Raw genomic sequence first — 26,803 nt, 5'->3', positions numbered from 1 at the left:
TTAAACAAAACCTTAATGTATATTTTCTATGACTGTGACCTTTACTCCATGGTCATGGGGAGAAAAGAAGTATATCATCGAATTAATCATCTTTAAGTTAGCTTCATATTGAATAATTCAAATTATGATGAAAAACAAAGAGGTTTAGAAATTATTAGCAAATAAATATAAAAATTAACCGAATTTTAATGCACATTTTCTATCACTGGGACCATGACCACAAGGTAAATGGGAGAAACAAACATGTCAGAGATTGAATCATCTCAGCTTCATATCAAGCATGTCAGAGGTTGAATCATCTCAGCTTCATATCAAGCATGTCAGAGATTGAATCATCTCAGCTTCATATCAAGCATGCCAGAGATTGAATCATCTCAGATTCATATCATGCATGTCAGATATTGAATCATCTCAGCTTCATATCAAGCATGTCAGAGATTGAATCATCTCAGCTTCATATCAAGCATGCCAGAGACTGAATCATCTCAGCTTCATATCAAGCATGTCAGAGGTTGAATCATCTCAGCTTCATATCAAGCATGCCAGAGATTGAATCATCTCAGATTCATATCATGCATGTCAGAGATTGAATCATCTCAGCTTCATATCAAGCATGTCAGAGATTGAATCATCTCAGCTTCATATCAAGCATGTCAGAGATTGAATCATCTCAGCTTCATATCAAGCATGCCAGAGATTGAATCATCTCAGCTTCATATCAAGCATGCCAGAGATTGAATCATCTCAGATTCATATCATGCATGTCAGAGATTGAATCATCTCAGCTTCATATCAAGCATGTCACAGATTGAATCATCTCAGCTGCATATCTAGCATGACAGGAATGTATCTAGGATTTTTGGAAATGTTTGCAAATGAAAAACTGTAACCTAAACTTTAACAACTGTTTATGTTGATGCCAATTGCCAGTGCCATATGTAAAGTAACCCACACTATGTTCCACTTTTCACAAACATGGGCTATACAAATACAGCCTATACAAAAATGGGCTATGCAAAAAATGGGTTAGACAAATATGGGCTATACAAATATGGGCAATACAAACAAGGGCTATACAAAAATGCCTATCTCATAATTTTGTTTCAAAATACAGTGTCCTGGACTCTTAAATATAGATATATGCTATTTTCCTTCTTTAATCACGAGGCTAGGTTTGTATGCCCTGAGAAATTAGAATAACTACAACATTGGATCCTATATTTCTTTGTGTCTGGTAAAACTGCAAATACATCCCGCAAGCCTTACTAAGTTTACATCTACAGACATGTATATAGCTATACATCAACAGACATGTATATAGCTATACATCTATTATGTTTGACATTGATAATCTTTTTTATTAAAATATTTTAGCTTTCTAATTTCTATAAAGACAAAACCTAAAGAGCAACTGTTCCCCTGTAATTCCAGAATTATCTATTTTGTGATAAAATATACATTATTCTTATAAATTTGACATGTTTCATTTTCCAACAGACACCTGTAAACATAGTTTCTTAAATACACAACACCTACATGTATATACACAATTTGTCAAATTTTATCATTCTAAACCTTAAAATGCATTTCAGCCAGTGTTTGTAACTATACAAACTATCAAAGTTGGTAAATGAATTAGTAAAAAATTATCCTTTAAAAGGTTTCATGTGCCTTAGGCAGACCCCTAAACATTTTATAAGCTTCAAGCTCTGAATGGCTAAATTCTCCATTAATCATTCAGTTTTAAGAAAAGATGAAAACATGGAAAGTAACTATATATGCATGTCTTTAATTTCTTCAAAGAAGCAACAAGTCATCTGACACAGATTAAAGCTTTCTTTAGACAGAATTAATTTTTTTAAATAAAAAAAATAGTTTGCATTTTACAATTTCATTTCCATAACAGTAACTTTTGAAAGCAAAAACTCTCACCTCTGTCTGCGTGAGTTCGAGTTTAGGATTCGGCCAATGTGGGTATGTGAGAAAGCTTGCCAGTAGCTTCTCGTGGGTGGGTGGTTCTTCCCAGGGTTTTCCCAGGTTCTTCCTCCACCATTAATACTGGCTGCCATGCATAGCCTATCAAGTGCTGAAAAATGGCATTAAACCCCACAACAACAACATAAAAGCAAAAACATTCCGATTCCAAGTTCCACTGGTACTGGTGCTATCAGAACAATATACCTTTAAACTAACATTATCAATTAAGTTTGCTATAACACACAAACTGTAAATGTGGCTATGGACAAACATTCTCCTACTCTAAACATGCTATCAACCTAATATGGGTTAATGCAAACAGGTAATATCTTCATATATTTCACTACAGGGATGTTTGCCCTGGCATTATTTCAAATATATAAAATCAATAAATCAGTCCAAGTATACAATTTCAGACATAACAGACCACCCTGTAATTGCTAATGAAAAGAAAGCTTTCATTTGGTAACAGAAAATTATTTCACAACTATAACGAAGACTGGAAAATGATCTGCAAACAGCTGGTTTCAGCTAACAATGAACACTTATGGACAGAGCAATAAATAATAAATATGCAAGAAAGAGTAAGTAACATAATCAGTTTTGATACATGGATAATGGTCATTTCAATACTGGCTATAATCACTCTACATTGACAAATTAAAACCAAAATGATCATAAGAACTGTGTTTGGTGGCATTCTTGCTGGGTGTATCCAATTCCAAAATATGAGACAGAACTTTTGTGATGTCTTAATTTATCAAGCAATAATTGAGAAAATAACCATTTTCTAACAAGATCTTTTGACATTCAATGTACACACATGTACACACACGTACACACACACACACACACAATACAGGCTCTTATGAGTATGATATAAATTTACATGCAAGTCCAAAAGCAAATTGCACATGATCTAGATACAATATGCCAATATTATTCCTGAAAGTGATTGAGACAACAATAGTACTTGTCCATATTTAGTGGTGGTTTGATATCATTAATAAATTGTCAAATCACAATATTTATTCTAGCAATAATATAGTACAACACAAACAAACAAAAAAACCATCGATACAGGACAATAGCAGAACAAATCATATAAATGATATAAACTGTTCAGAAACACAAGTTTTCTTACTGTCTTTTTTTCTCTTGATATGAAATAAACAAAAAGGCTTCAAAAAATATATGCCCCCCCCACCTCTGGTTTACATATATCCAATTAAGTAATTCAATCAAGAAAGCACAATTTACATCCTATAACTGTTCAATTTGACGAAAGAGATATCCATTGATATATGAATTAAAAAGAAAAACAAATATGACTTTGAATGCACCATTGCCAACCTGGCCCTTTGGAATTCTTCACAAAACTCAAAAGTGTATGTCAGTGGGGAAAATTTACATCAGCAAAACTGTGTTTCAGTTTGCAGACCCTGAGTGACATTTCTATTGTTGTCATGAGTGTACCAAATCAACAATAAAGAACTTTAAGTACATGTACCTAAAAGATAACTGAGTGAGATCAAGGCACTGAGTGAGATCAAGGCATGTCTGAGTGAGATCAAGATGATTAACTGTTAAGATCTCAAAAAGATGCATCCTCCTCTCTTATTCTCATGCATCGGGTGCATGTGTTCTGTCCTATCATTTTAGTACATCTAACAGTCACTTGGAGCTCCATTTCAATGCATCCATATACCAACAGTCTTCTAACACATCAGTGATGCCATCCAACTGCAAAAATGCTAATACTGTACCCAAATTAAAGATGGAGATAAATCCAAACCAAATTAAAGATGGAGATAGATCCAAACCAAATTGAGATAGATCCAAACCAGCAAATTACCATCTAGCATCACTAACAGCTGTTACATCAAAAGTGCTACAACATATTTTAGTCTTCCAATAATGAACAATCTGGGCATACAGACCAGCCTGCATGAAAAACAGCATGGATTTATAGCAAGGAGTTCCCATGAAACAACAAATCCATCATTAATCAACTGAGGACACTGCCAGGAACTCTTACAAAGACACAAGGATCAATATGTATATTAATGTCAATGCCTTTGACAAAGTTCCATACCAATGACTGGCACAGAAGCTATCAATTTACAGAGGGACAGGAGAAAGGATGAGGTGCAATTTAGATTCATTCCTGCAAGCCAAAGGCAACAGGTCATATCATACTCTGTAAGCAAAAAGCAACAGGTTGTATGGATCTATGTCATTTTAACATTCACGTATGCCAAAAGTCATATGTTACCATGTAAGCAAAAGGCAACAGATCATATGGAATCATGTCAGCCAAAGGCACCAGTCATATGTAAATATGTAAGCAAAAGGCAACAGGTTGTATGGATCTATGTCATTTTAACATTCATGTATGCCAAAGGTCATATGGTACCATTTAAGCCAGAGGCAACAGGTTATGTTACCACATGAACAAATGACAGAAGGTCATATGGTACCATGTAAACCAAAGGCAACAGGTTTTATGGCACTATGTCACTCTGTTTCTGTGACATCTAGCATTCTCCTGGCAAAGTACCATGTCCAGCTTTATCTGCATTAATGACAGTGTTGTCAACTTAATTGCAACTATCAGCCTCTTCAATGAAGACTGCATAGTGTTCCAGCCAATCTTAACAACTACAATGATCACCACAAAAGAAATGATTTTGACAATCTCTGATTTTCATGAGAAACTCCAACATGCCAAATTTGGTAATAAAGCCATTTCATTATGTTAATTGTCACATGATATCTGTAAGTGCAGTACAATATTCTTTTATCACTACTTTTGACCTTGAACCATATATCATGGGCAGAATGTCATTGGACTTATCTCACACAATGTAAAGATATAACTACATGTAAAGTTTGGTTAAATATATAAGTAATATTTTGTGCAGAAAAAAATATGAAGTCATTGAATACGTACAATATATATTCGCTTATAAGTCAGGTCCAACTGCAAAAAACATACACTGTGATCTGTAATCTCATAATGTGCCAATAGGTTGCTGTGATCTGTAATATCATAATGTGCCAATAGGTCGCTGTGATCTGTAATCTCATAATGTGCCAATAGGTTGCTGTGATCTATAATCTCATAATGTGCCAATAGGTCGCTGTGATCTGTAATCTCATAATGTGCCAATAGGTCGCTGTGATCTGTAATATTATAATGTGCCAATAGGTCGCTGTGATCTGTAATCTCATAATGTGCCAATAGGTTGCTGTGATCTGTAATTTCATAATGTGCCATTAGGTCGATGTGATCTGTAATCTCATAATGTGCCAATAGGTTGCTGTGATCTGTAATTTCATAATGTGCCAACAGATCAATATGACCATCCATTCAAGATCAGTAGTGATAACAAGATTTTCGAGACTGATATCATGGTGGCCATATTTGATATCAGACCTGAACCAGTTTTAATTTAGGACCAACTACACATCGCAAGAATTCTTTTAGCGAAAGGCCCATTTTGGTATGATCATGTTGGTATGACCATGTTTGCATGATCATGTTGCTATGACCATTTTGGCATGACCATGTTGGCATGACTATGTTGGTATGACCATGTTTAAGCATGACCATGTTGGTATGACCATGTTGGCATGACCTCAGTTTAAGAGCAATAACAAGATTTTCATGATAGTGAGCATGTCTACCATGATATAAGGCCAATTACTAACAGTTTTATTTAGGACCAATTCAACCTTGGGATGACTGTGTTTGTAAAATTTGTGGCAATCCTTTCAGTGGTTTAGGTAGATGTGTGTGTGTGTGTGTGTGATCAGGATTTTAAAAAATTGTTCTGTCATATCGCTATGCTGTCTGCAGCATGACAGTTTATAGTGATGTCTAGCACTACAGAATCATGCCACAGACATGTCGCATCATGTCCCAATCAATCACATTATCCTGACACCTGGCCGACCAGTCCTAACACAAAACTCTTAATGCTGATTGCTAAGTGAGCCAGCTGTTAGTACCATTTTTATAAGTTTTTGGTATGCCTTGGCCGGGGTTTGAACCCATGACCTCCAGCATCTGAGGTGAATGCTCTGACCACGAGGACACAAGAGCAGTAATAATAAAAAACTTGTGTAAACTGACAACGGATTACAGCCAATGGATGAAAAGACTAAGCTCTTTTTGTAATAAAAGTTCAACATAGACATGACCCTACTATATAAAGCTGTCAATAACACTGGTCAACAGTGAAATCATTACTGACTTGAAAAGGCCCTAATCTGTAGTATTTTGGTGTGCCGAACACGAATATAACCGTGAAAAATTTGTATTGGCTCTCGTTTTGAAGATATTCATATACCTCATTTTCTATGTTTCACTGTGTAAATTTCTCCAGTAGGACTGCAGCAACATCCGGAATAATGATGTAACATTGCATAATACCATCATGCTCACATCATCCACAGTTGATTGCATCATTTTCTGATGCAATGCAATACTAATGCCATGCGGCTGCTGAAGTAAGTTGACGTCAGCAGTGTACTATACATGTGTAGGCCTATTATACTAATGCCAGGCGGCTGCTGAAGCTGACGTAAGCAGTGTACTATATAAAGCCCAATCAGATAGGTTCAGCGTTTAAAATATTTTAGACGTTGTGCGAGACAGTTCAAGCTACTGTTACATAAAACTTATTATTTTATCCATTTACGTACAATAAAGAACAGTAATGCCTCGAAAGTGTGTTAATACCGCGGACAATTTTTGCTATATTTGTGGGGAAGTGACATTTGCCAACCAGAAGAAAAGTATCAATTCTCAAGTGAAGAAGGCATATCATCTTTACTTCGGATGCAAGGTTGGTGACCAAGACAAGCCTTGGGCTCCGCATATATGCTGTGCTACATGTACAACACAGCTTTCACAGTGGTTGAATTGCAAAAGGTCATCAATGCCGTTTGCAGTCCCAATGGTGTGGAGAGAGCCAAGCAACCACCTAAATGACTGTTACTTCTGCTTGGTTCCTCCTCTTTCCGGCGGAATAACGAAGCGAAAGAAGTCGAGAATAGTCTACCCAAACATTCCGTCTGCATTGAGACCAGTTCCACATGGTGAGGGACTTCCTATTCCAGAACCTCCAGCAGAATATTCTCTTGATTCATCTGACGAAGACAAAGGTGAGTTGACCTGTTCTTCTCCTGGTCCATCAGCATGCAGTGATCCAGATTTTCACTGTGGTGCATCATCAACCCCACACAGAATAACACAGGAAGAACTAAATGACCTGATTCGTGATTTGGACTTATCAAAGAACAAGGCAGAATTGCTAGGATCAAGACTCCAACAATGGAATCTTCTAGAAGAAGATGTCACAATTACTGCATATCGAAAGCGCCACCAGCAATTGGAGCCTTTCTTCAGAAAGGAAAGTAATCTGATATTCTGTTCCGATATTGAGGGCCTCATGAATGCTTTAAAAATCACTCATGACCCACAAGAATGGAGACTATTTGTGGACTCTTCGAAACTGAGTCTCAAGGCTGTGCTTTTGCACAATGGAAACATTCTTCCATCTATTCCAGTAGCGTATGCTGTCCACATGAAAGAGACATACGATAACTTAAGGCAGCTACTGAATTCCATTGAGTATAACAAGTACAGCTGGCACCTCTGTGGTGATTTGAAGGTAGTTGCCCTTTTAATGGGACTGCAGCAAGGATATACAAAATACATGCGTTTCTTATGCGAGTGGGATAGCCGAGCAAGGGAAATGCACTACATGAGGAAGGAATGGACTCACAGGCAGAATGTAGCCATTGGAGAGAAGAATATCCAACACCCAGCTCTGGTTGAGGCTCAGAAAATCTTGCTACCACCCCTTCACATCAAACTAGGTTTGATGAAGAACTTCGTGAAAGCCATTGACCGGACTTTGCCAGCATTCCGATACCTGCATGAAAAATTCCCTCGACTCAGCGAAGCAAAGATTAAAGAGGGAGTTTTTGTGGGTCCTCAGATTCGAGAGCTTTTCAAAGATGACCGGTTCAACAACTTGCTGGAAGGTGACGCGAAACAAGCATGGAATGCTTTTCGCCTAGTTTCTACAAACTTCCTCGGAAATGTTAGGGCAGAAAACTATAAGGAACTAGTAGAAGACATGTTGATGAAGTATAAGAAACTTGGCTGCAATATGTCTCTAAAGATTCACTTCCTTCATTCCCATTTGGATTTCTTTCCTAGCAACTGTGGTATTGTTAGTGATGAACACGGCGAACGTTTTCATCAAGATATCGCAACAATGGAACAAAGATACCAGGGAAAATGGTCCACTACAATGCTGGCTGACTACTGCTGGACACTCCTCAGAGATGCTCCCGAACAGCTGTACAAGAGACAGGCGAAGAAATCTAAGATGTAGTCAATGACTTGATTTTTTATAGGTAGGCAATTACAGTTGACCTTTTACTATTGGAATGCATTTCGTTATGTAAACATTAATTTCTTGCAGATTACAAAAAAACTAGAGCCAATTTTGCAATTTGACTGTCATATTCGTGTTCAGCACATAAAAATTGATAAGAATTGACTAATTTTATTTCAGTAACATGACTTTTGTAAAAATTTGTTGTCCAGTGTAATCTAGTGGCAGTACATTGTAAGTACCACCTAGTCTCAGCATTAGACATGACCCTATTATATAAAGTCATCAGTAATCTAGTGGCAGTACATTTAGTACCACCTAGTCTCAGCATTAGACATGACCCTATTATATAAAGTCATCAGTAATCTAGTGGCAGTACATTGTAAGTACCACCTAGTCTCAGCATTAGACATGACCCTATTATATAAAGTCATCAGTAATCTAGTGGCAGTACATTGTAAGTACCACCTAGACTCAGCATTAGACATGACCCTACTATATAAAGCTGTCAATAATCTAGTGGCAGTACATTGTAAGTACCACCTAGTCTCAGCATTAGACATGACCCTACTATATAAAGCTGTCAATAATCTAGTGGCAGTACATTGTAAGTACCACCTAGTCCCAGCATTAGACATGACCCTATTATATAAAGTCATCAGTAATCTAGTGGCAGTACATTGTAAGTACCACCTAGTCTCAGCATTAGACATGACCCTACCATATAAAGCTGTCAATAATCTAGTGGCAGTACATTGTAAGTACCACCTAGTCTCAGCATTAGACATGACCTTATTATATAAAGTCATCAGTAATCTGGTGGCAGTACATTGTAAGTACCACCTAGTCTCAGCATTAGACATGACCCTATTATATAAAGCTGTCAATAATCTAGTAGCAGTACATTGTAAGTACCACCTAGTCTCAGCATTAGACATGACCCTACTATATAAAGCTGTCAATAATCTAGTGGCAGTACATTGTAAGTACCACCTAGTCTCAGCATTAGACATGACCCTACTATATAAAGCTGTCAATAATCTAGTGGCAGTACACCGTAAGTACCACCTAGTATCAGCATTAGACATGACCCTACTATATAAAGCTGTCAATAATCTAGTGGTACTACATTGTAAGTACCACCTAGTCTCAGCATTGAGGCCCTGAGTGGCAGAGTGGTCTAAAGCGATCTCCGTTATGGATCACTGCCATCTCATCTCTGTCTGCGTGGGTTCCAGTCTCGGATTCAGCCTATGTGGGTATTTGAGAAAGCTTGCCAGTAGCTTCTCATGGGTCGGTGGTTCTTTCCAGGGATTTCCCAGGTTCTTCCTCCACCATTAGTACTGGTCGCTATGTATAGCCTATTGTGTGCTGAAAAATGGTGTTAAACCCAACAACAACAAAGTCTCAGCATTAGACAAGACCCTATTATATAAAGTTGTCAATAATCTAGCAGCTGCAGTACACTGTAAGTACCATCTAGTCCCAGGATTGGACAATTGACCCAATTATATAAAGTCATCAATAATATAGTGGTAGTATATTGTAAGTACCACCTAGTCTCAGCATTAGACATGACCTTACTATATAAAGTCATCAATAATATAGTGGTAGTACATTGTAAGTACCACCTAGTCTCAGCATTAGACATGACCTTACTATATAAAGTCATCAATAATATAGTGGTAGTACATTGTAAGTACCACCTAGTCTCAGCATTAGACATGACCCTATTATATAAAGCTGTCAATAATCTAGTGGCAGTACATTGTAAGTACCACCTAGTCTCAGCATTAGACATGACCTTATTATATAAAATCATCAATAATATAGTGGCAGTACATTGTAAGTACCACCTAGTCCCAGCATCAGACATGACCCTATTGTATAAAGTCGTCAATAATATAGTGGTAGTACATTGTAAGTACCACCTAGTCCCAGCATTAGACATGACCCTATTATATAATGCTGTCAATAATCTAGTGGTAGTACATTGTAAGTACCACCTAGTCTCAGCATTAGACATGACCTTATTATATAAAGTTGCCAATAATTCAGTCTATTTTAAGTTCTACCTAGTCCCAGCATCAGTAAAATCTTTAAGATGTATCCAAAGACTTTTAATGATTTACTAGGTCAACATTTGTCAGCATGAATTTTCGGAACCAATTTCCTCAAAGCAAAGACCATTCCGGTGGCCTAGTGGTTAAAGCGTCTGCCTCAGATGTGGAAGGTCATGGGTTCAAACCCTGACCATGTCATACCAAAGACTTACAAAAATGGCACTAACAGCTGCCTCACTTGGTGCTCAGCATTAAGAGGTTAGTGTTAGGACCAGTCAGCCTGGTGTTAGGATAATGTAACTGGGTGGGACATCATGCTACATGTCTGCGGCATGATGCCCAAGTGCTAGACATCAATATAAACTGTTACACTGCAGACATCGTAGCAATATGACAGAATTTTGTTTAAAGCTATGTTAAAATTCTAAATCACACACACACACACTCCACAAAGCAAAACTGACAGCCCCTAGCATGCATACATTCAAATCTACCATTCACAGCTCCAAGCATGGAAGCCTTCAAATGGGCAACTCTCAGCTCCCAACATGGATGTCTTCGAATCTACCAATCAGCAAAAAAGCAACTAAATACAGCCACAGTCACAACTGTGCAGTGTACATACATGGCAAAACTGTAGTATATATGCATGGCAAAACTGTAGTGTACATACATGGCAAAATTGTACAGTGATATATCTATATGCAAAGTGATATTATTGTATAGTCAACAGTGTATGAGAAACTGATCTGAGCACAAAGTGAATCCAAAGTTAATGAAATGTGAAATATAGGTCACAGTGACCTACTTCTGATATGAAGTAATGTAGTACTTTTCAACATATCCAGCTACAAGAAATAATGCCTTACAAATAATTGCAAAGTCAATGGTGCATGAGATTTATGATACAGTGACTTATTTTTGGCATGAAGATTTTTAGTACACATGGTCCATTATGGATCCATACACAAGGCTATGACTGGTCACTCCATCAGATGCTAATGCATAAAATAAATGTCATAGTGACCAGCATTAGGGATGACACTGTATAAATGACCAAAGTGGAGCACAAATAGAACTAATTCATCCAACAACAGTGCCTGAGAAAAAAACCTGAAATAATGCTAAAGTTGAAAAACAAAGTGTCATTTTCAGATTGATAGCTGCATTTGATGGATGGACAAGCAGAAAAAATATACCCTTTCCACAATTTTAAGGAGAATAGAATAGTGTTTTGTATGCTCTGAAAACATGAAAAAGATTGATTTCAAGCAACCTGAAAGAGCAAACATTAAAAACAAACTTCAACCTCATCTTTGTAGCTGTACAGAAAATGTAATAGCATAAACTCAGGCCAGAAACATGCTGATCCACACACAGTAGTAAAAAATCTAATGGCAAACACCCAAAAGTGAAAGCTAATGTCAATCACCCAAAAGTGAAAGCTAAAGGCATAATTACAGACAAAACATTAAATGCAAACTTTATCCTGCTATCTGCATCAAGTAAAATGTAAAATTTTATAAAAGTATTTATCTCATTATAAACTTTTCACAATAAATGGCCAAACAATAAGTATTTCTTTCTGGACAAAGAGTTACTTAACTTTAGGTCAGAAATATTCCAATCAACACACAATAGTAAAATATAAATATCAAGTTCCTTCATATCATCATAACCAAAACCTTCAATGCAAACCCTTAACTTTCTTTATTTATATCTACCACGTATGCCTCCAATAATGAGGAATTCAAGGGCATTAGGGTCACCCCCGCATAAGCTCTCCTGTACTAAATAAAGATCACAGTAGCATTACAACTACCCAAGCATAACTCCCCCAACAACTGGGGGGTGGGGTCAGACCCAGTGGGGGCTCAAATATCCCATCAAACTACTTTTGTATCTATTGGTAAGTGGTCCCCAGAATTAAGTTTTGCAAGGGAGCTCAGAAATTATTGCTATGCCAATGAAAGTCAGGAAAAGTATTAAATGGCTAATTCACTCAAAATAAATTTTAAAAAATTTAGTTTACATTTTCTTTTTTTTACATATTAAAGCTTTTCACATAATGTTGACCATGTTACTCACGTGAACAGCAGTGTCATCAGCTTTTGTGTATCTCTTTTTCCTCCTCCGTCGTCTCTTTTTCAATGGGTCAAACACACCAAGTCGTATATATTCTTTCCTGGTGTATGCCTGCAAATATGCATTAGCCAAACCAGCTTCTATACTACTCCGAAATGTTGGGGAGCTGATGTTCTTTGTCTTTGGAACCTTCAGGACTGTCAATACATAATGATAATGTTTTGCAAATATTTTCAATTTCTAGTAGTACTAATGAAATATGGTTCAACTTTGTAGTTGCTACTATAAAACTTCATACAAAACAATATATTCAAAGGACTGGGGAGAAACTTTTGACAATTTGTGGTGGATGTTTTTGTTGAACACTAGAGCAGTGTTTGACATCTCATAGTCTGAGATATTTCATAAATGTCCAAGTGGTATTCTGAAATTTAGGCTTTGATTTTAATTATGGTTCATTCCACACAGCATTGCAAATGATGTTGTTGTTGTTGTTGTTGTTTTGTTGTTTTGGGGCTTAACGCCATTTTTCAGCACACGATAGGCTATACATGGCGGCCAGTATTAATGGTGGAGGAAGAACCCGGGAAAACCCCGGAAAGAACCACCGACCCACGAGAAGCTACTGGCAAGCTTTCTCACATATCCACATTGGCTGAATCCTAGACTCGAACCGCCGCAGACAGAGGTGAGATGGCAGTGATCCGTAACGGAGAGCGCTTTAGACCACTCGGCCACTCGAAGATAACATTAGCATCTCAAAATGTAGTTAAAATTACTGAATTTGTTTTGTGCATGAATGATTTAAGCATAATTCAAAGATTGGTCTGAGTATATGTAATCCACTTTGTTTGTCCAGACTTCTGGAAGAGTCCTAATTTGATATGGCAAAGAAATCAAAGGGAGGCAACTCCATTAGGGCCAAATTAGGAAAGCTGATCACTCCTTAATAAACAGATTGAATCTCCCACAGGTCATAATGGCATCAAAAAATTGGATATAAACAGACCACCCTACTTTGCCATGTATATGAGTTGTGTAACGTCAATTTAAACAGTGTTGAAATACTTGACATGAAATGAATTCGTTACTTTTAGTACATTTAAAGATGCTAACCTAAAATTCACTTAGCTACAGACACAGATACTATTTGTGATGCTGTGTGGAACAAACTATAATTAATGAACATTCTGATACAAAGATTATACAGGTGTATGCACAAAATGGAACTTTGTTAACTTTGTTAAAAAGACATATCCAAATCATTGAATCAGTGTGTTTTATGTAATCTTTGCATCCAAATGTATACATTCTTCTTTGCCTACTATAAGCACACAGAATTTGTTTATTTTATTCAGTTATTATAATTTCTCTACATAACTCTCTCGGGTTCGAGTCTCGGGCTCTGCCAATATGGATATGTGAGAAAGCTTGCCGGTAGCTTCTCGTGGGTCGGTGGTTCTTTCCGGGGTTTTCCTGGGTTCTTCCTCCATCATTAATATTGGCCACCATGTATAGTCTATCTTGTGCTGAAAAATGGCATTAAACCCTATAACAGCAACAACAACATAACTCTCTCTTAATTCACAAAGGTTAGCAGCTCATCAGCAATTTTAAAACAAATTTAATAAATTAATACAATTTTTACAGAATCCATAATTCGATTTCTTCTTTTAATTAAGATTTTAATTCAATTCCGTGGACCAATCCTTCAAATTAATGATTTTATTTTTTTCACATTATGTCCAGATGCCAAATATAATGTCTCCTTAAAGCCCCAATGCTGACCATTTATCATAAATTTCATCATTCTTCCAATCTAACTAAAATCTGAAAGGAAGGAAATGATTTGTTAAAAAAGCCATTGGGCATAAACCGTTCTTAGAAATAATCAGTAAGTTAGGTTTAAATGACATTCAAATGTTCAGTTAAGAATTTAGAGGCATCACCCTTTATTTCAGTCAACAAAGTCGCTTGTAATATTCCAAACTTTTACTGGAGTGCTCCAAAAGTAGTGATGTGATATATTAGACAAATTCCATTAGTGACTAATCTAGCAACAACAACAACATCTGCATGTGGTACACATTGAATCAAGAGCAAATAAACGGACATGCCCGCTTTTTTAGGAATTGCACAGAAAAACAGCAATGATCGTCAATGGCTTTTTCACTAGACAAAGAAAAAAAAACAATCATCAGGATGAGCTTTGTCAAATAGGAAGTGAACACATGGTTCCTGGCTAACCTTGTCTGTGCACCTTATCTGCATCCAGATAAGGTATGTGCAGACAAAATATCTCTAAATGTGACTTTTTTATTACTGGAGTTAGAAAGTTGCATGCAACTAACTCACAACAAAGATGCACTAGCGAATGCTCCAAGACATGCCTGGTAACTTTTGAAATCTTTAACAAGTGTAGCAAGATTCTGAATGATGAACTGTCATCATCATCTACAGTTACCAAGATGGATGACAGCATTTTGATGGAGACAAAATCCTGTAGATTTCTTCTATTGCTGCCGTTAACTAAATTCCATCCATTCTATTGCTGGATCAGCATGTTCCAGTATTTCTGTTTCATCAATTTCATCGTTGGGAAATGACGATGAAGTATCATCAGCATGTTCCAGTATTTCTGTTTTATCAATTTCATCATTGGGAAATGATGATGAAGTATCATCAGTTTGCATTATCAATTTACCATTCCAGATGGCTGATGCAGTTTGCTATGAATTTCATAGGAATGGACTATCTGGTTGGCTGGTAAGCCAACTCGCCAGTCATCGATAACCGAGTCGTGACCACTGCTGACATTATACCAAGCTCGTTTGTATGGTTGGTTGGCAGTCATGACAGTGTACCAAAGACAGTATATACACTGGTCTGGACAGCCAGTGTGGAATGGTTGGTACAGCAAGCTGGATATTCAGTCTGTCTGGACACGTCAGCTTACTGGTCAGAGATAATCATACATAGCTCATTTGTAATGCTGGAACAGTTGGTTGGCAGTCGGAACAGGATACCAAAGACAACATATGCTATACAGACCAGCTGATGCAGTATGGTCAGTACACACCATCCATCCATATTGTACTGGTATGGACCATCTGTCCATACTGCACTGCTCAAACTGCAAATCTTCACTTAATATAAAACTGGACCCAAGTCAGTGAAGCTTAAAATATGTCACACAAACCTGCTTTTGATGGAAGGGTATTACACTCACCAAAAGTATCCACAAACAGGTGCATGACCCTGTGGACACAAGTGGACGAGAAAGTGATTTAAATTCAAACTTGAAACACTGTGTGATACAGACAGACAGACAGAACTGAATAGATGGGCAGAAGGATGGATGGACAAATCAGGGAAGATTATACCACTATATACCTCTTTCACATTTTATGTCAGAGTATAAAGCCAGGACATTTTTTTCAGTTACTTAGAAAATTCATAAAGTTTGAAATTCCAATATGCTCTCCCTGAAGACCACATAATTACTGGATAGCTAAGACAAGCCTGCAAAATTGGAATTTAGATGACACTAACCTAACTGATGAATCATGGTGAGATGCTATAAAAGTGTTTAACTAAACCTGGAGTGAAGCGCAAAATAAATTAGGTTAAAGCAACCTAGCTGGTAATATGGTATTGTACCCTTTGAGATATACTACAAAACCAAGTTCCATGACTGTGGAATAGCAGTTATTATGGCATGTCATTAAAAAACATATACTCAATCTGAACACTGTATGCTCTCCTATGACAGGCTTACATACACACTCAATCTGAACAATGTATGTTCCTCCTATGACAGGCTTACATACATACTCAATCTGAACAATGTATGTTCCTCCTATGACAGGCTTACTGACATACTCAATCTGATCACTGTATGCTCTCCTATGGCAGGCTTACAGACATACTCTGAACACTGTATGCTCTCCTATGACAGACTTACAGACATACTCAATCTGAACACTGTATGCTCCTCCTACAACAGGCTTACATACTCAATCTGAACACTGTATGATCTCCTATGAGAGGCTTACAGACATACTCACTCTGAACACTATGCTCTAATATGACAGGCTTACAGACATACTCAATCTGAACACTGTATGCTCCTCCTATAACAGGCTTACAGACGTACTCAATCTGAACACTATATCCTCTCCTATGACAGGCTTAGAGACATACTCAATCTGATTACTGTATGCTCCTCCTACAACAGGCTTACATACTCAATCTGAACACTGTATGCTGTCCTATGACAGGTTTACATACATACTCACTCTGAACACTGTATGCTCTCATATGACAGGCTTATAGACATACTCAATCTGAACACTGTATGCTCCTCCTACAACAGGCTTACAGACATACTCAATCTGAATACTATATCCTCTCCTATGACAGGCTTAGAGACATACTCAATCTGATCACTGTATGCACCCCTATGACAGGCTTACAGACATATTCACTCTGAACACTGCATGCTCTCCTATGACAGGCTTACGGACATACTCAATCTCAACAATGTATGCTCCTCTATGACAGGCTTACTGACATACTCAATCTGAACACTGTATGCTCCTCCTACAACAGGCTTAAAGGCATACTCAATCTGAAAACTATATGCTCTCATATGACAGGCTTACATACATACTCACTCTGAACACTTTATGCTCTCCTATGACAGGCTTACATACATAATCAATATGAACAATGTATGCTCTCCTATGACAGGCTTACTGACATACTCAATCTGAACACTGTATACTCCCCCCTACAGCAGGCTTAGAGGCATACTCAATCTGAACACTATATGCTCTCCTATGACAGGCTTACATACTCACTCTGAACACTATGCTCTCCTATGACAGGCTTAAAGACATACTCAATCTGAACACTGTATGCTCCTCCTACGACAGGCTTACCTACTCAATCTGAACACTGTATGCTCTCATATGACAGGCTTACATACATACTCTGAACACTGTGTGCTCTCATATGGCAGGCTTACAGACATACTCAATCTGAACACTGTATGCTCCTTCTACAACAGGCTTAGAGACATACTCAGTCTGAACACTGTATGCTCCTCCTATGACAGGCTTAGAGACATACTCAATCTGAACACTGTATGCTCCTCCTATGACAGGCTTATATACATACATCTGAACAAAGAGGATACTCCTTGTATGGTAGGCTTACAGACATACTCAGTCTGAAAACTATATGATTCTACTATGTTAGGTTTACACACACACTAAATGTGAACACAGCATATGCTCATCCAATGGCAGTCTTGCATACATGTGCTCTCTCTCTGAACACTGTATGCTTCTACTGTTAGGCTTACACGCACATTAAATGTGAACACAGTGAATGTTCATCCAATGGCAGTCTTGCATACATGTGCTCTCTCTGAACACTGGATTCTGCTCCTATTGAAAGCTTACAAACAGTCAATGAGAACACTGTATGCTCTCATTTGACAAGCTTACAGTCAAGAATTGTAAATTAGCATGAAAATATTACTTAAGAACTTTACTTCAAAAGTTATCTGATTTGTGGACAGGTATCATTGGTTTTATGTATAAACTTGAAGTAAAATTGTTACAATCAAACAAATGTGTTACGTGCTGAAGCATTATCATGTTCTTATAACAGTTACACTGTTACAACTGATATCAGGCCTCGATTGTGATTTATTTGTACATAGGCATATTGTAAATGTCATACTTTACAATATATTAGCATGTAAGATACAATACACTACACAAGCTATCAACTCGAGTATCATTTTGTAGATCACAGCTACCTAAATTTCTAGCCACCAACTAAAATATAATCAGATTTTGGACCATATTCAACCTGAGGTCTCAATGTTGAAACATATATTTCCATTGTCAACTGCTGGATTTCTTCAACAAAGGCAAAAACAGCTTACCTGTCAATCACTAATTTTTAGTATTATTAAACATAGTGATCAGTCAAAATTTTAATTCAGTGACTATGCTGGCTTTATTTGAGGTCAGAGTGACTTCATTGCAAATCAATCAGTTCAAATTTCAGTGAGTAGCATTATTTGATGGATGCAGCAATCTTACCTGTGACCACCCAGTAATTCTCTCCAGCTTCAGTGATATTCCATGGTGCCTTGGATGGCTGAATTGTTGCAGTGCTAGTGGATGGTTCCACAGTGGTTGTCAATACTGCTGAAGAGGTTGCTAATGATGTTAAAATTGTTGTTGCTGCTGTAGTTGATGCTGACAGTGTTGGCATTTCTGTAGCTGATACATTGTAAATAGACATGGAGAAAGTTGATACTGCCAGAGTAGCATGAACAGAAAAATTGGACACAACCTCTGTGACATTACTGAATACAACCTCTGTCACATTACTGAACACAACCTCTGTCACATTGCTGAACACATCTGCTGTAGTCAAAGTTGTTGTTTCACGAGTTAAATTTACTGTAATATTGTTGAATGCTGAAGAAGAAAATATTTCAGGTGTAACAGTATCAGAAATGAGTGTTATTAATCGAGTCATCAACACAGAAGTTGGCATAACTGTGATGCCTGCTGTTGTATATATAGGTGTTGAAATTAATGTCACATTTATGGAACTAGCCAGTGCAGATGAAGCAGTAAAGGATGGTGTTAGATTCATGATATAGGATGTCAATGCAGGAGTCACACTACTGCTCTGAAAGATTTCTGTGTCTGTCATATGAAGAAAGCTTGTTAGGGGCAAACTACTCCATGCACTTGTTAGTAAACTTGTTGCTTTTGTAAAATCAGTAGATGTCATCGGTACTGATGAAGGCATGATTGGTCCAATACTAGTTGATGATGTAACATTCAGAATTGGAGAATGGCTTGTTGCCATGGTAACTGTTGTCATGGTGGATGGTGTACTCATCTGACCTGATGTTGCAAGGCCTGCAATCAATGTGGAATTAAGAAATTGTGTGTCTGTCCCAATTTCTGTGATTACTGATGAATGTACAATAGGCGTGATAAGAGTGTGTTCTGGTGTATTTTTAGTACTTGTTTTACCTAACACATTAGATGTTTTAAGTTCTGACAAGATGGTGCCAATAGCTGAAGTTAGATCTGGAAATATAGGATGAATTGTTGTCATGGTAACAGCTGAAGTTACAAAAAATGAGGAATTTGACATCATAGTACTTCCTAAAGTGGAGAACAATGTGCTTAGCAAAACTGATGTATCATTTGTGTTTAACACTGATGCAAAATAACTACTGTTTGAGGAAGAGAAAACAAGTATTGTAGATGGAAGTATCATTTCTGATGGCAAAAAAAATGTAGTTCCTTCAACTGTATTAGTGGGCATTAACACTGATGACAGTGATGAAAATAATATTGCAGATGAATGCAATGACACTGTCTTGTCTTCTGCATTAGTTGTGAAGAGCATCCCTGTTTTTGTGATAACTGATGAAGGTACAATATGTGTGATAATAGTATTTTCTGATATATTTGGTGTATTTGTATTACCCGAGACAGAAGATGGTGTTACTTCTGATTTACTGTTTGTATCTGAGTTACCTAAGATAGCAGAGTGTGTAATTTCTGATATGATGGTGTGCATACTTGATGTTGTTTCTGGAAATATAGTATGAACTGTTGTCATGGTAACAGCTTTAGTTACAATAAATGAGGAATTTGACATTGTAGTAATTCCTAAAGTGGAGACCATTGTGCTAAGCAAAACTGATGTATCATTTGTGTTTAACACTGCCAAAAAAGAACTATTGGTTTTTGTGGATGAAAATATCATCTCAGATGGCAAAAGAAATGTAGTTTCTTCAACTGTATTAGTGGGCATTAAAACTGATGACAGTGATGAAAATAATATTGCAGATGGATGCAAAGATACTGTCTTGTCTTCAGCATTACTTGTAATGAGCATCCCTGTTTCAGTGATAAATGATGAAGTTACGATATTTGAGAAATTTGACATTGTAGTAATTCCTAAAGTGGAGAACACGGTGCTTAGCAAAACTGATGTATCATTTGTGTTTAACACTGACACAAAAGAACTATTGGTTTTTGTGGATGGAAGTATCATGTCTGATGGCAAAAGAAATGTAGTTTCTTCAACAGTGTTAGTGGGCATTAAAACTGATGACAATAATATTGCAGATGAATGCAAAGATACTGTCTTGTCTTCAGCATTACTTGTAATGAGCGTCCCTGTTTCAGTGATAAATGATGAAGTTACGATATTTGAGGAATTTGACATTGTAGTAATTCCTAAAGTGGAGAACACAGTGCTTAGCAAAACTGATGTATCATTTGTGTTTAACACTGACACAAAAGAACTATTGGTTTTTGTGGATGAAAATATCATCTCAGATGGCAAAAGAAATGTAGTTTCTTCAACTGTATTAGTGGGCATTAAAACTGATGACAGTGATGAAAATAATATTGCAGATGAATGCAAAGATACTGTCTTGTCTTCAGCATTACTTGTAATGAGCATTCCTGTTTCTGTGATAAATGAAGTTACGATATTTGAGGAATTTGACATTGTAGTAATTCCTAAAGTGGAGACCATTGTGCTAAGCAAAACTGATGTATCATTTGTGTTTAACACTGACACAAAAGAACTATTGGATTTTGTGGATGGAAATATCATGTCTGATGGCAAAAGAAATGTAGTTTCTTCAACAGTGTTAGTAGGCATTAAAACTGATGACAATAATATCGCAGATGAATGCAAAGATACTGTCTTGTCTTCAGCATTACTTGTAATGAGCGTCCCTGTTTCAGTGATAAATGAAGTTATGATATTTGAGGAATTTGACATTGGAGTAATTCCTAAAGTGGAGACCCTTGTGCTAAGCAAAACTGATGTATCATTTGTGTTTAACACTGACACAAAAGAACTATTGGTTTTTGTGGATGGAAGTATCATGTCTGATGGCAAAAGAAATGTAGTTTCTTCAACAGTGTTAGTAGGCATTAAAACTGATGACAATAATATTGCAGATGAATGCAAAGATACTGTCTTGTCTTCAGCATTACGTGTAATGAGCGTCCCTGTTTCAGTGATAAATGATGAAGTTACGATATTTGAGAAATCTGACATTGTAGTAATTCCTAAAGTGGAGACCATTGTGCTTAGCAAAACTGATGTATCATTTGTGTTTAACACTGACACAAAAGAACTATTGGTTTTTGTGGATGGAAGTATCATGTCTGATGGCAAAAGAAAGGTAGTTCCTTCAACTGTATTAGTGGGCATTAAAACTGATGACAGTGATGAAAATAATATTGCAGATGAATGCAAAGATACTGTCTTGTCTTCAGCATTACTTGTAATGAGCATCCCTGTTTCTGTGATAAATGAAGTTACGATATTTGAGGAATTTGACATTGTGGTAATTCCTAAAGTGGAGACCATTGTGCTAAGCAAAACTGATGTATCATTTGTGTTTAACACTGACACAAAAGAACTGTTGGTTTTTGTGGATGGAAGTATCATGTCTGATGACAAAAGAAATGTAGTTTCTTCAACAGTGTTAGTGGGCATTAAAACTGATGACAATAATATTGCAGATGAATGCAAAGATACTGTCTTGTCTTCAGCATTACTTGTAATGAGCGTCCCTGTTTCAGTGATAAATGATGAAGTTACGACATTTGAGAAATTTGACATTGTAGTAATTCCTAAAGTGGAGAACACAGTGCTTAGCAAAACTGATGTATCATTTGTGTTTAACACTGACACAAAAGAACTATTGGTTTTTGTGGATGGAAGTATCATGTCTGATGGCAAAAGAAAGGTAGTTCCTTCAACTGTATTAGTGGGCATTAAAACTGATGACAGTGATGAAAATAATATTGCAGATGAATGCAAAGATACTGTCTTGTCTTCAGCATTACTTGTAATGAGCATCCCTGTTTCTGTGATAAATGAAGTTACGATATTTGAGGAATTTGACATTGTAGTAATTCCTAAAGTGGAGACCATTGTGCTAAGCAAAACTGATGTATCATTTGTGTTTAACACTGACACAAAAGAACTATTGGTTTTTGTGGATGGAAGTATCATGTCTGATGACAAAAGAAATGTAGTTTCTTCAACAGTGTTAGTGGGCATTAAAACTGATGACAATAATATTGCAGATGAATGCAAAGATACTGTCTTGTCTTCAGCATTACTTGTAATGAGCGTCCCTGTTTCAGTGATAAATGATGAAGTTACGATATTTGAGGAATTTGACATTGTAGTAATTCCTAAAGTGGAGACCATTGTGTCAAGCAAAACTGATGTATCATTTGTGTTTAACACTGACACAAAAGAACTATTGGTTTTTGTGGATGAAAGTATCATCTCAGATGGCAAAAGAAATGTAGTTCCTTCAACTGTATTAGTGGGCATTAAAACTGATGACAGTGATGAAAATAATATTGCAGATGAATGCAATGAGACTGTCTTGTCTTCTGCATTAGTTGTGAAGAGCATCCCTGTTTCTGTGATAACTGATGAAGGTACAATATGTGTGATAATAGTATTTTCTGATATATTTGGTGTATTTGTATTACCCGAGACAGAAGATGGTGTTACTTCTGATTTACTGTTTGTATCTGAGTTACCTAAGATAGCAGAGTGTGTAATTTCTGATATGATGGTGTGCATACTTGATGTTGGTTCTGGAAATATAGAATGAAATGTTGTCATGGTAACAGCTGAAGTTACAATAAATGAGGGATTTGGCATAATAGTACTTCCTAAAGAAAAGAACATTGTGCTTAGTAAAACCAATTTATCACTTGTGTTTAATACTGACACAAAAGAACTATTGGTTGAGGATGAGAAAACAAGTATTGTCATGGATGGAAGTATCATTTCTGATGGCAAAAGAAATGTAGTTTCTTCAAAAGTGTTAGTGGGCATTAAAACTGATGACAATGATGACAATAATATTGCAGATGAATGCAATGATACTGTCTTGTCTTCTGAATTATTTGTAAAGAGCATACCTGTTTCTGTGATAAGTGATGAAGTAATGACAAATGAGGAATTTGACATTGTAGTAATTCCTAAAGTGGAAACCATTGTGCTTAGCAAAACTGATGCATCATTTGTGTTTAACAGTGACACAAAAGAACTATTGGTTTTTGTGGATGAAAGTATCTCAGATGGCAAAAGAAATGTAGTTCCTTCAACTGTATTAGTGGGCATTAAAACTGATGACAGTGATGAAAATAAAATTGCAGATGAATGCAAAGATATTGTCTTGTCTTCTGCATTAGTTGTGATAACTGATGAAGGTACAATATGTATGATAACAGTATTTTCTGATATATTTTTTGTATTTGTATTACCTGACACAGAAGATGGTGTTAGTTCTGATTTATTGTATGTATCTTTGTTACTTAATAAAGCTGATGGTGTAAGTTCTGACATAATGGTGCCAATACTTGACATCAGTTCCGCAAAAATAGTATGAATTGTTGTCATGGTAACAGCTGAAGTTATGATAAACGAGGAATTTGACATCGAAGTACTTCCAAAGGTGGAGAATATTGTGCTTAGCAAAACTAATGTATCATTTGAGTTTAACGCTGACACAAAAGAACTGTTGGTAGGAGATGAGGAAACAGCCATTGTTGAAGTTGGCTGCACTATCTCTGATGACAAAGGAAATGTAGTTCCTTCAACTGTATTAGATGGCATTAAAACTGACGACAGCGATGAAAATAATACTGCAGTTGGATGCAATGATATTGTCATGTCATCTGCATTAACTGTGTTGACCGTTGCCAATATAGTGGAAGTTGTACTTTTATATGCAGAATATGTAGTGTTCACCATTAGTAAACTAAACGATGAAGTTGGAAAAGCAGTTACCACCATGACATCTGAAACAGTTACAGTTGATACTGGAGATTCAGGAACAATCTCTGGCAATTGAACTGAAGAAGAAAAAATTGTTGCAGTGAATGGTTTTGTTTTGATACTGATGGTATCCATATGAATGCTCAAATATGGTAAGTCTGAAGTTTCTGATGCAGAGTAATCCAGTTTTATTTCTGAGCTGGCTGTTCTCAAGCTTGATACTGTACTATATCCTGTTGAGAATTCATTCACACTTAAAACTTCTTTAAAAGAAGAAATAACGAAGACTGCACTTAAAGTGTTAACAATGGGAATTGCTGATGTCTGAAAAGTTGATTCAACCAGGATAGTACCACTGCTTGTAAAATTTAAAACAGCTGAATCATGCACAATGAAGGTGGAATAAACTATCTCTGAAGGTGATGATTGAACTGTGGTCAAAACGTTTGTTGCTGTTTCTAAATTAAAACCATCAGAGCCTTTTGGAAATTCCACTGTTAAAAGAGGCCATACCTGAAGACTTGATACAATATAGGAATCCACAGATGGCATTGTTATAGATGTTGATAAATCAATTAACTCTGAATGTGCTGTTCTTTCAGTACTTCTTGTAATAGGATGTGTGACAGAAGGCAACCCTGCATGACTACTAGCCTCAGAAACATTTGAGAATGTTATAGATTGTAATGTCTGAGACTGTACAGATGAAGAATGTATTTCAATTGGTTTAAATGTTTCTATGGAGATACGTTGCACCTCAGAAGTTTCCAAAGAAGCCATACCTACTAAACCATGGACACTATTTGCAGTGTCTTGAGAGATAAATGTACCAAAGGTATCAATAACACCTGTCTTGGTTGATTCAACTGAAAAATAAATTGACTCTGCCAAATCAGCTGATGTTCCTGACATAGATGGTGCCATTTCAGGTAATGCTGTTGATACTGATCTCTTCTCAGATAGTGGTGATACTGCTGAAACTAATATTGTATTTTCTATTGTTGAAAACAATGACATTATTTTGTCAGGAAAAACTGATGTTGAATAAGTGGATATTGTCTTTTCAGCAAAAAAGTCACTCACTGAAGTCTCATAAAGTGTGAGCGAGTCTTGAAGTACCCTATTTTGAGAGTCAAGTGTATAAGCAGTAAACATGCTCAAAACTGAAAATGCCTCTGCTATTGTCTTGGAAGATGTATCAGTATTTCTGGAGGAACTGACTGATCTTAAATTTGGTTCAATACTAGTCCTTGCTAGCACAACTTCTCCACTAGAGAGTACTGTGAAAGATGATGTCTCATTCCTGGTATTTTTTAACTCACTTGAGGAAGGCACAACTGCCCTGCTTGGTTCTATGGTTTCCAGCCCCAACTCACTAGAGGAAGATACAACTGCCCTGCTTGGTTCTATGGTTGCCAGAACTGAACTCATCTCTGTTCCTATTGGCTCTGCAGACATCTTTGATGGTTCTGCTGCTATTGTATCAGAAGGGACAAAGAAAGACCTTTCAAAGGAAACTGGCTGTAGATTTTGAACAGGCACAGTGGAGAAAACTGTCAGACTTAAAGGCTTGTTCCTTACCACCTCTGATGTAAATGAAAAAACTGCTTCAGAACTCTGAGTTTCAAATGTGGAAAAAGTTTCCAGCACATTTTGTGATGAAATATCTGGTTGGTTAAACATGCCTAAAGATGACGATGACATCACCATGTTAGCAGTGTTAGTCATGAGTTCACTACATACAATGTTAGCAGTGTTAGTTGTGAGATCACTACATACAATGGAAGTCTTATCAAAAAAGTTTGTTACATGCAGGCCTGTTATTAAGGCAGCACCAGATGACAGGTCAGATGCAGAGAGTGTTAGTAGGTTAGAATCATGCTGGTCAGCCAATGTTGGTGTCAAGTTAATAGAACCTGAAATAGAAAACATAAAATAAACCACTTAACTTATAATACAGACTTTCTTGTACCAAAGCAAAGTACATGTATAATCTCATTATTTCCACGCATGGTGTTGCAATTAAATATATAGGAACAATCCAAAATGTTAAATAAATCTGAAAAATGTCCACTGTTGATAGATTTTGTTTGCTGCACAATTCAAGAGGATGTAATCAATATGTTGTTGCATCAGCTTTATGATGTCATTTCCAAGGTAACACATCAGCTTTATGATGTCATTTCCAAGGTAACACATCAGCTTTACGATGTCATTTCCAAGGTAACACATCAGCTTTACGATGTCATTTCCAAGGTAATACATCAGCTTTACGATGTCATTTCCAAGGTAACACGTCAGCTTTACGATGTCATTTCCAAGGTAACACATCAGCTTTATGATGTCATTTCCAAGGTAACACATCAGCTTTAT

General features: G+C 36.7%; 1 protein-coding gene across 2 annotated transcripts in view; it reads right to left on the bottom strand.

Annotated features, from left to right (window-relative positions):
* Nucleotides 1-26,803, bottom strand: part of LOC149785617 (uncharacterized) — a 92,262-nt gene that overhangs the window by 51,790 nt on the left and 13,669 nt on the right. Inside the window, exons 2-3 of one of the 2 annotated variants that reach the window (XM_089979431.1) lie at nt 18,661-19,044; nt 12,545-12,738 (exon numbers count right to left, since the gene is read on the bottom strand). In XM_089979431.1, the coding sequence (XP_089835557.1) occupies nt 12,545-12,738; nt 18,661-19,044 (578 nt within the window). Of the gene's footprint in view, nt 1-12,544; nt 12,739-18,660; nt 21,603-26,803 lie in introns of those variants that run through there. The other variant, XM_089979430.1, reaches the window with a different exon arrangement.

This window comes from Sinohyriopsis cumingii, chromosome 13, assembly GCF_028554795.1.
Source record: "Sinohyriopsis cumingii isolate HCF-2022 chromosome 13, ASM2855479v2, whole genome shotgun sequence".
In the NCBI taxonomy this organism is placed as follows: Eukaryota; Metazoa; Mollusca; class Bivalvia; order Unionida; family Unionidae; genus Sinohyriopsis; species Sinohyriopsis cumingii.
This window is presented reverse-complemented; position numbering and strand designations above follow the sequence as displayed.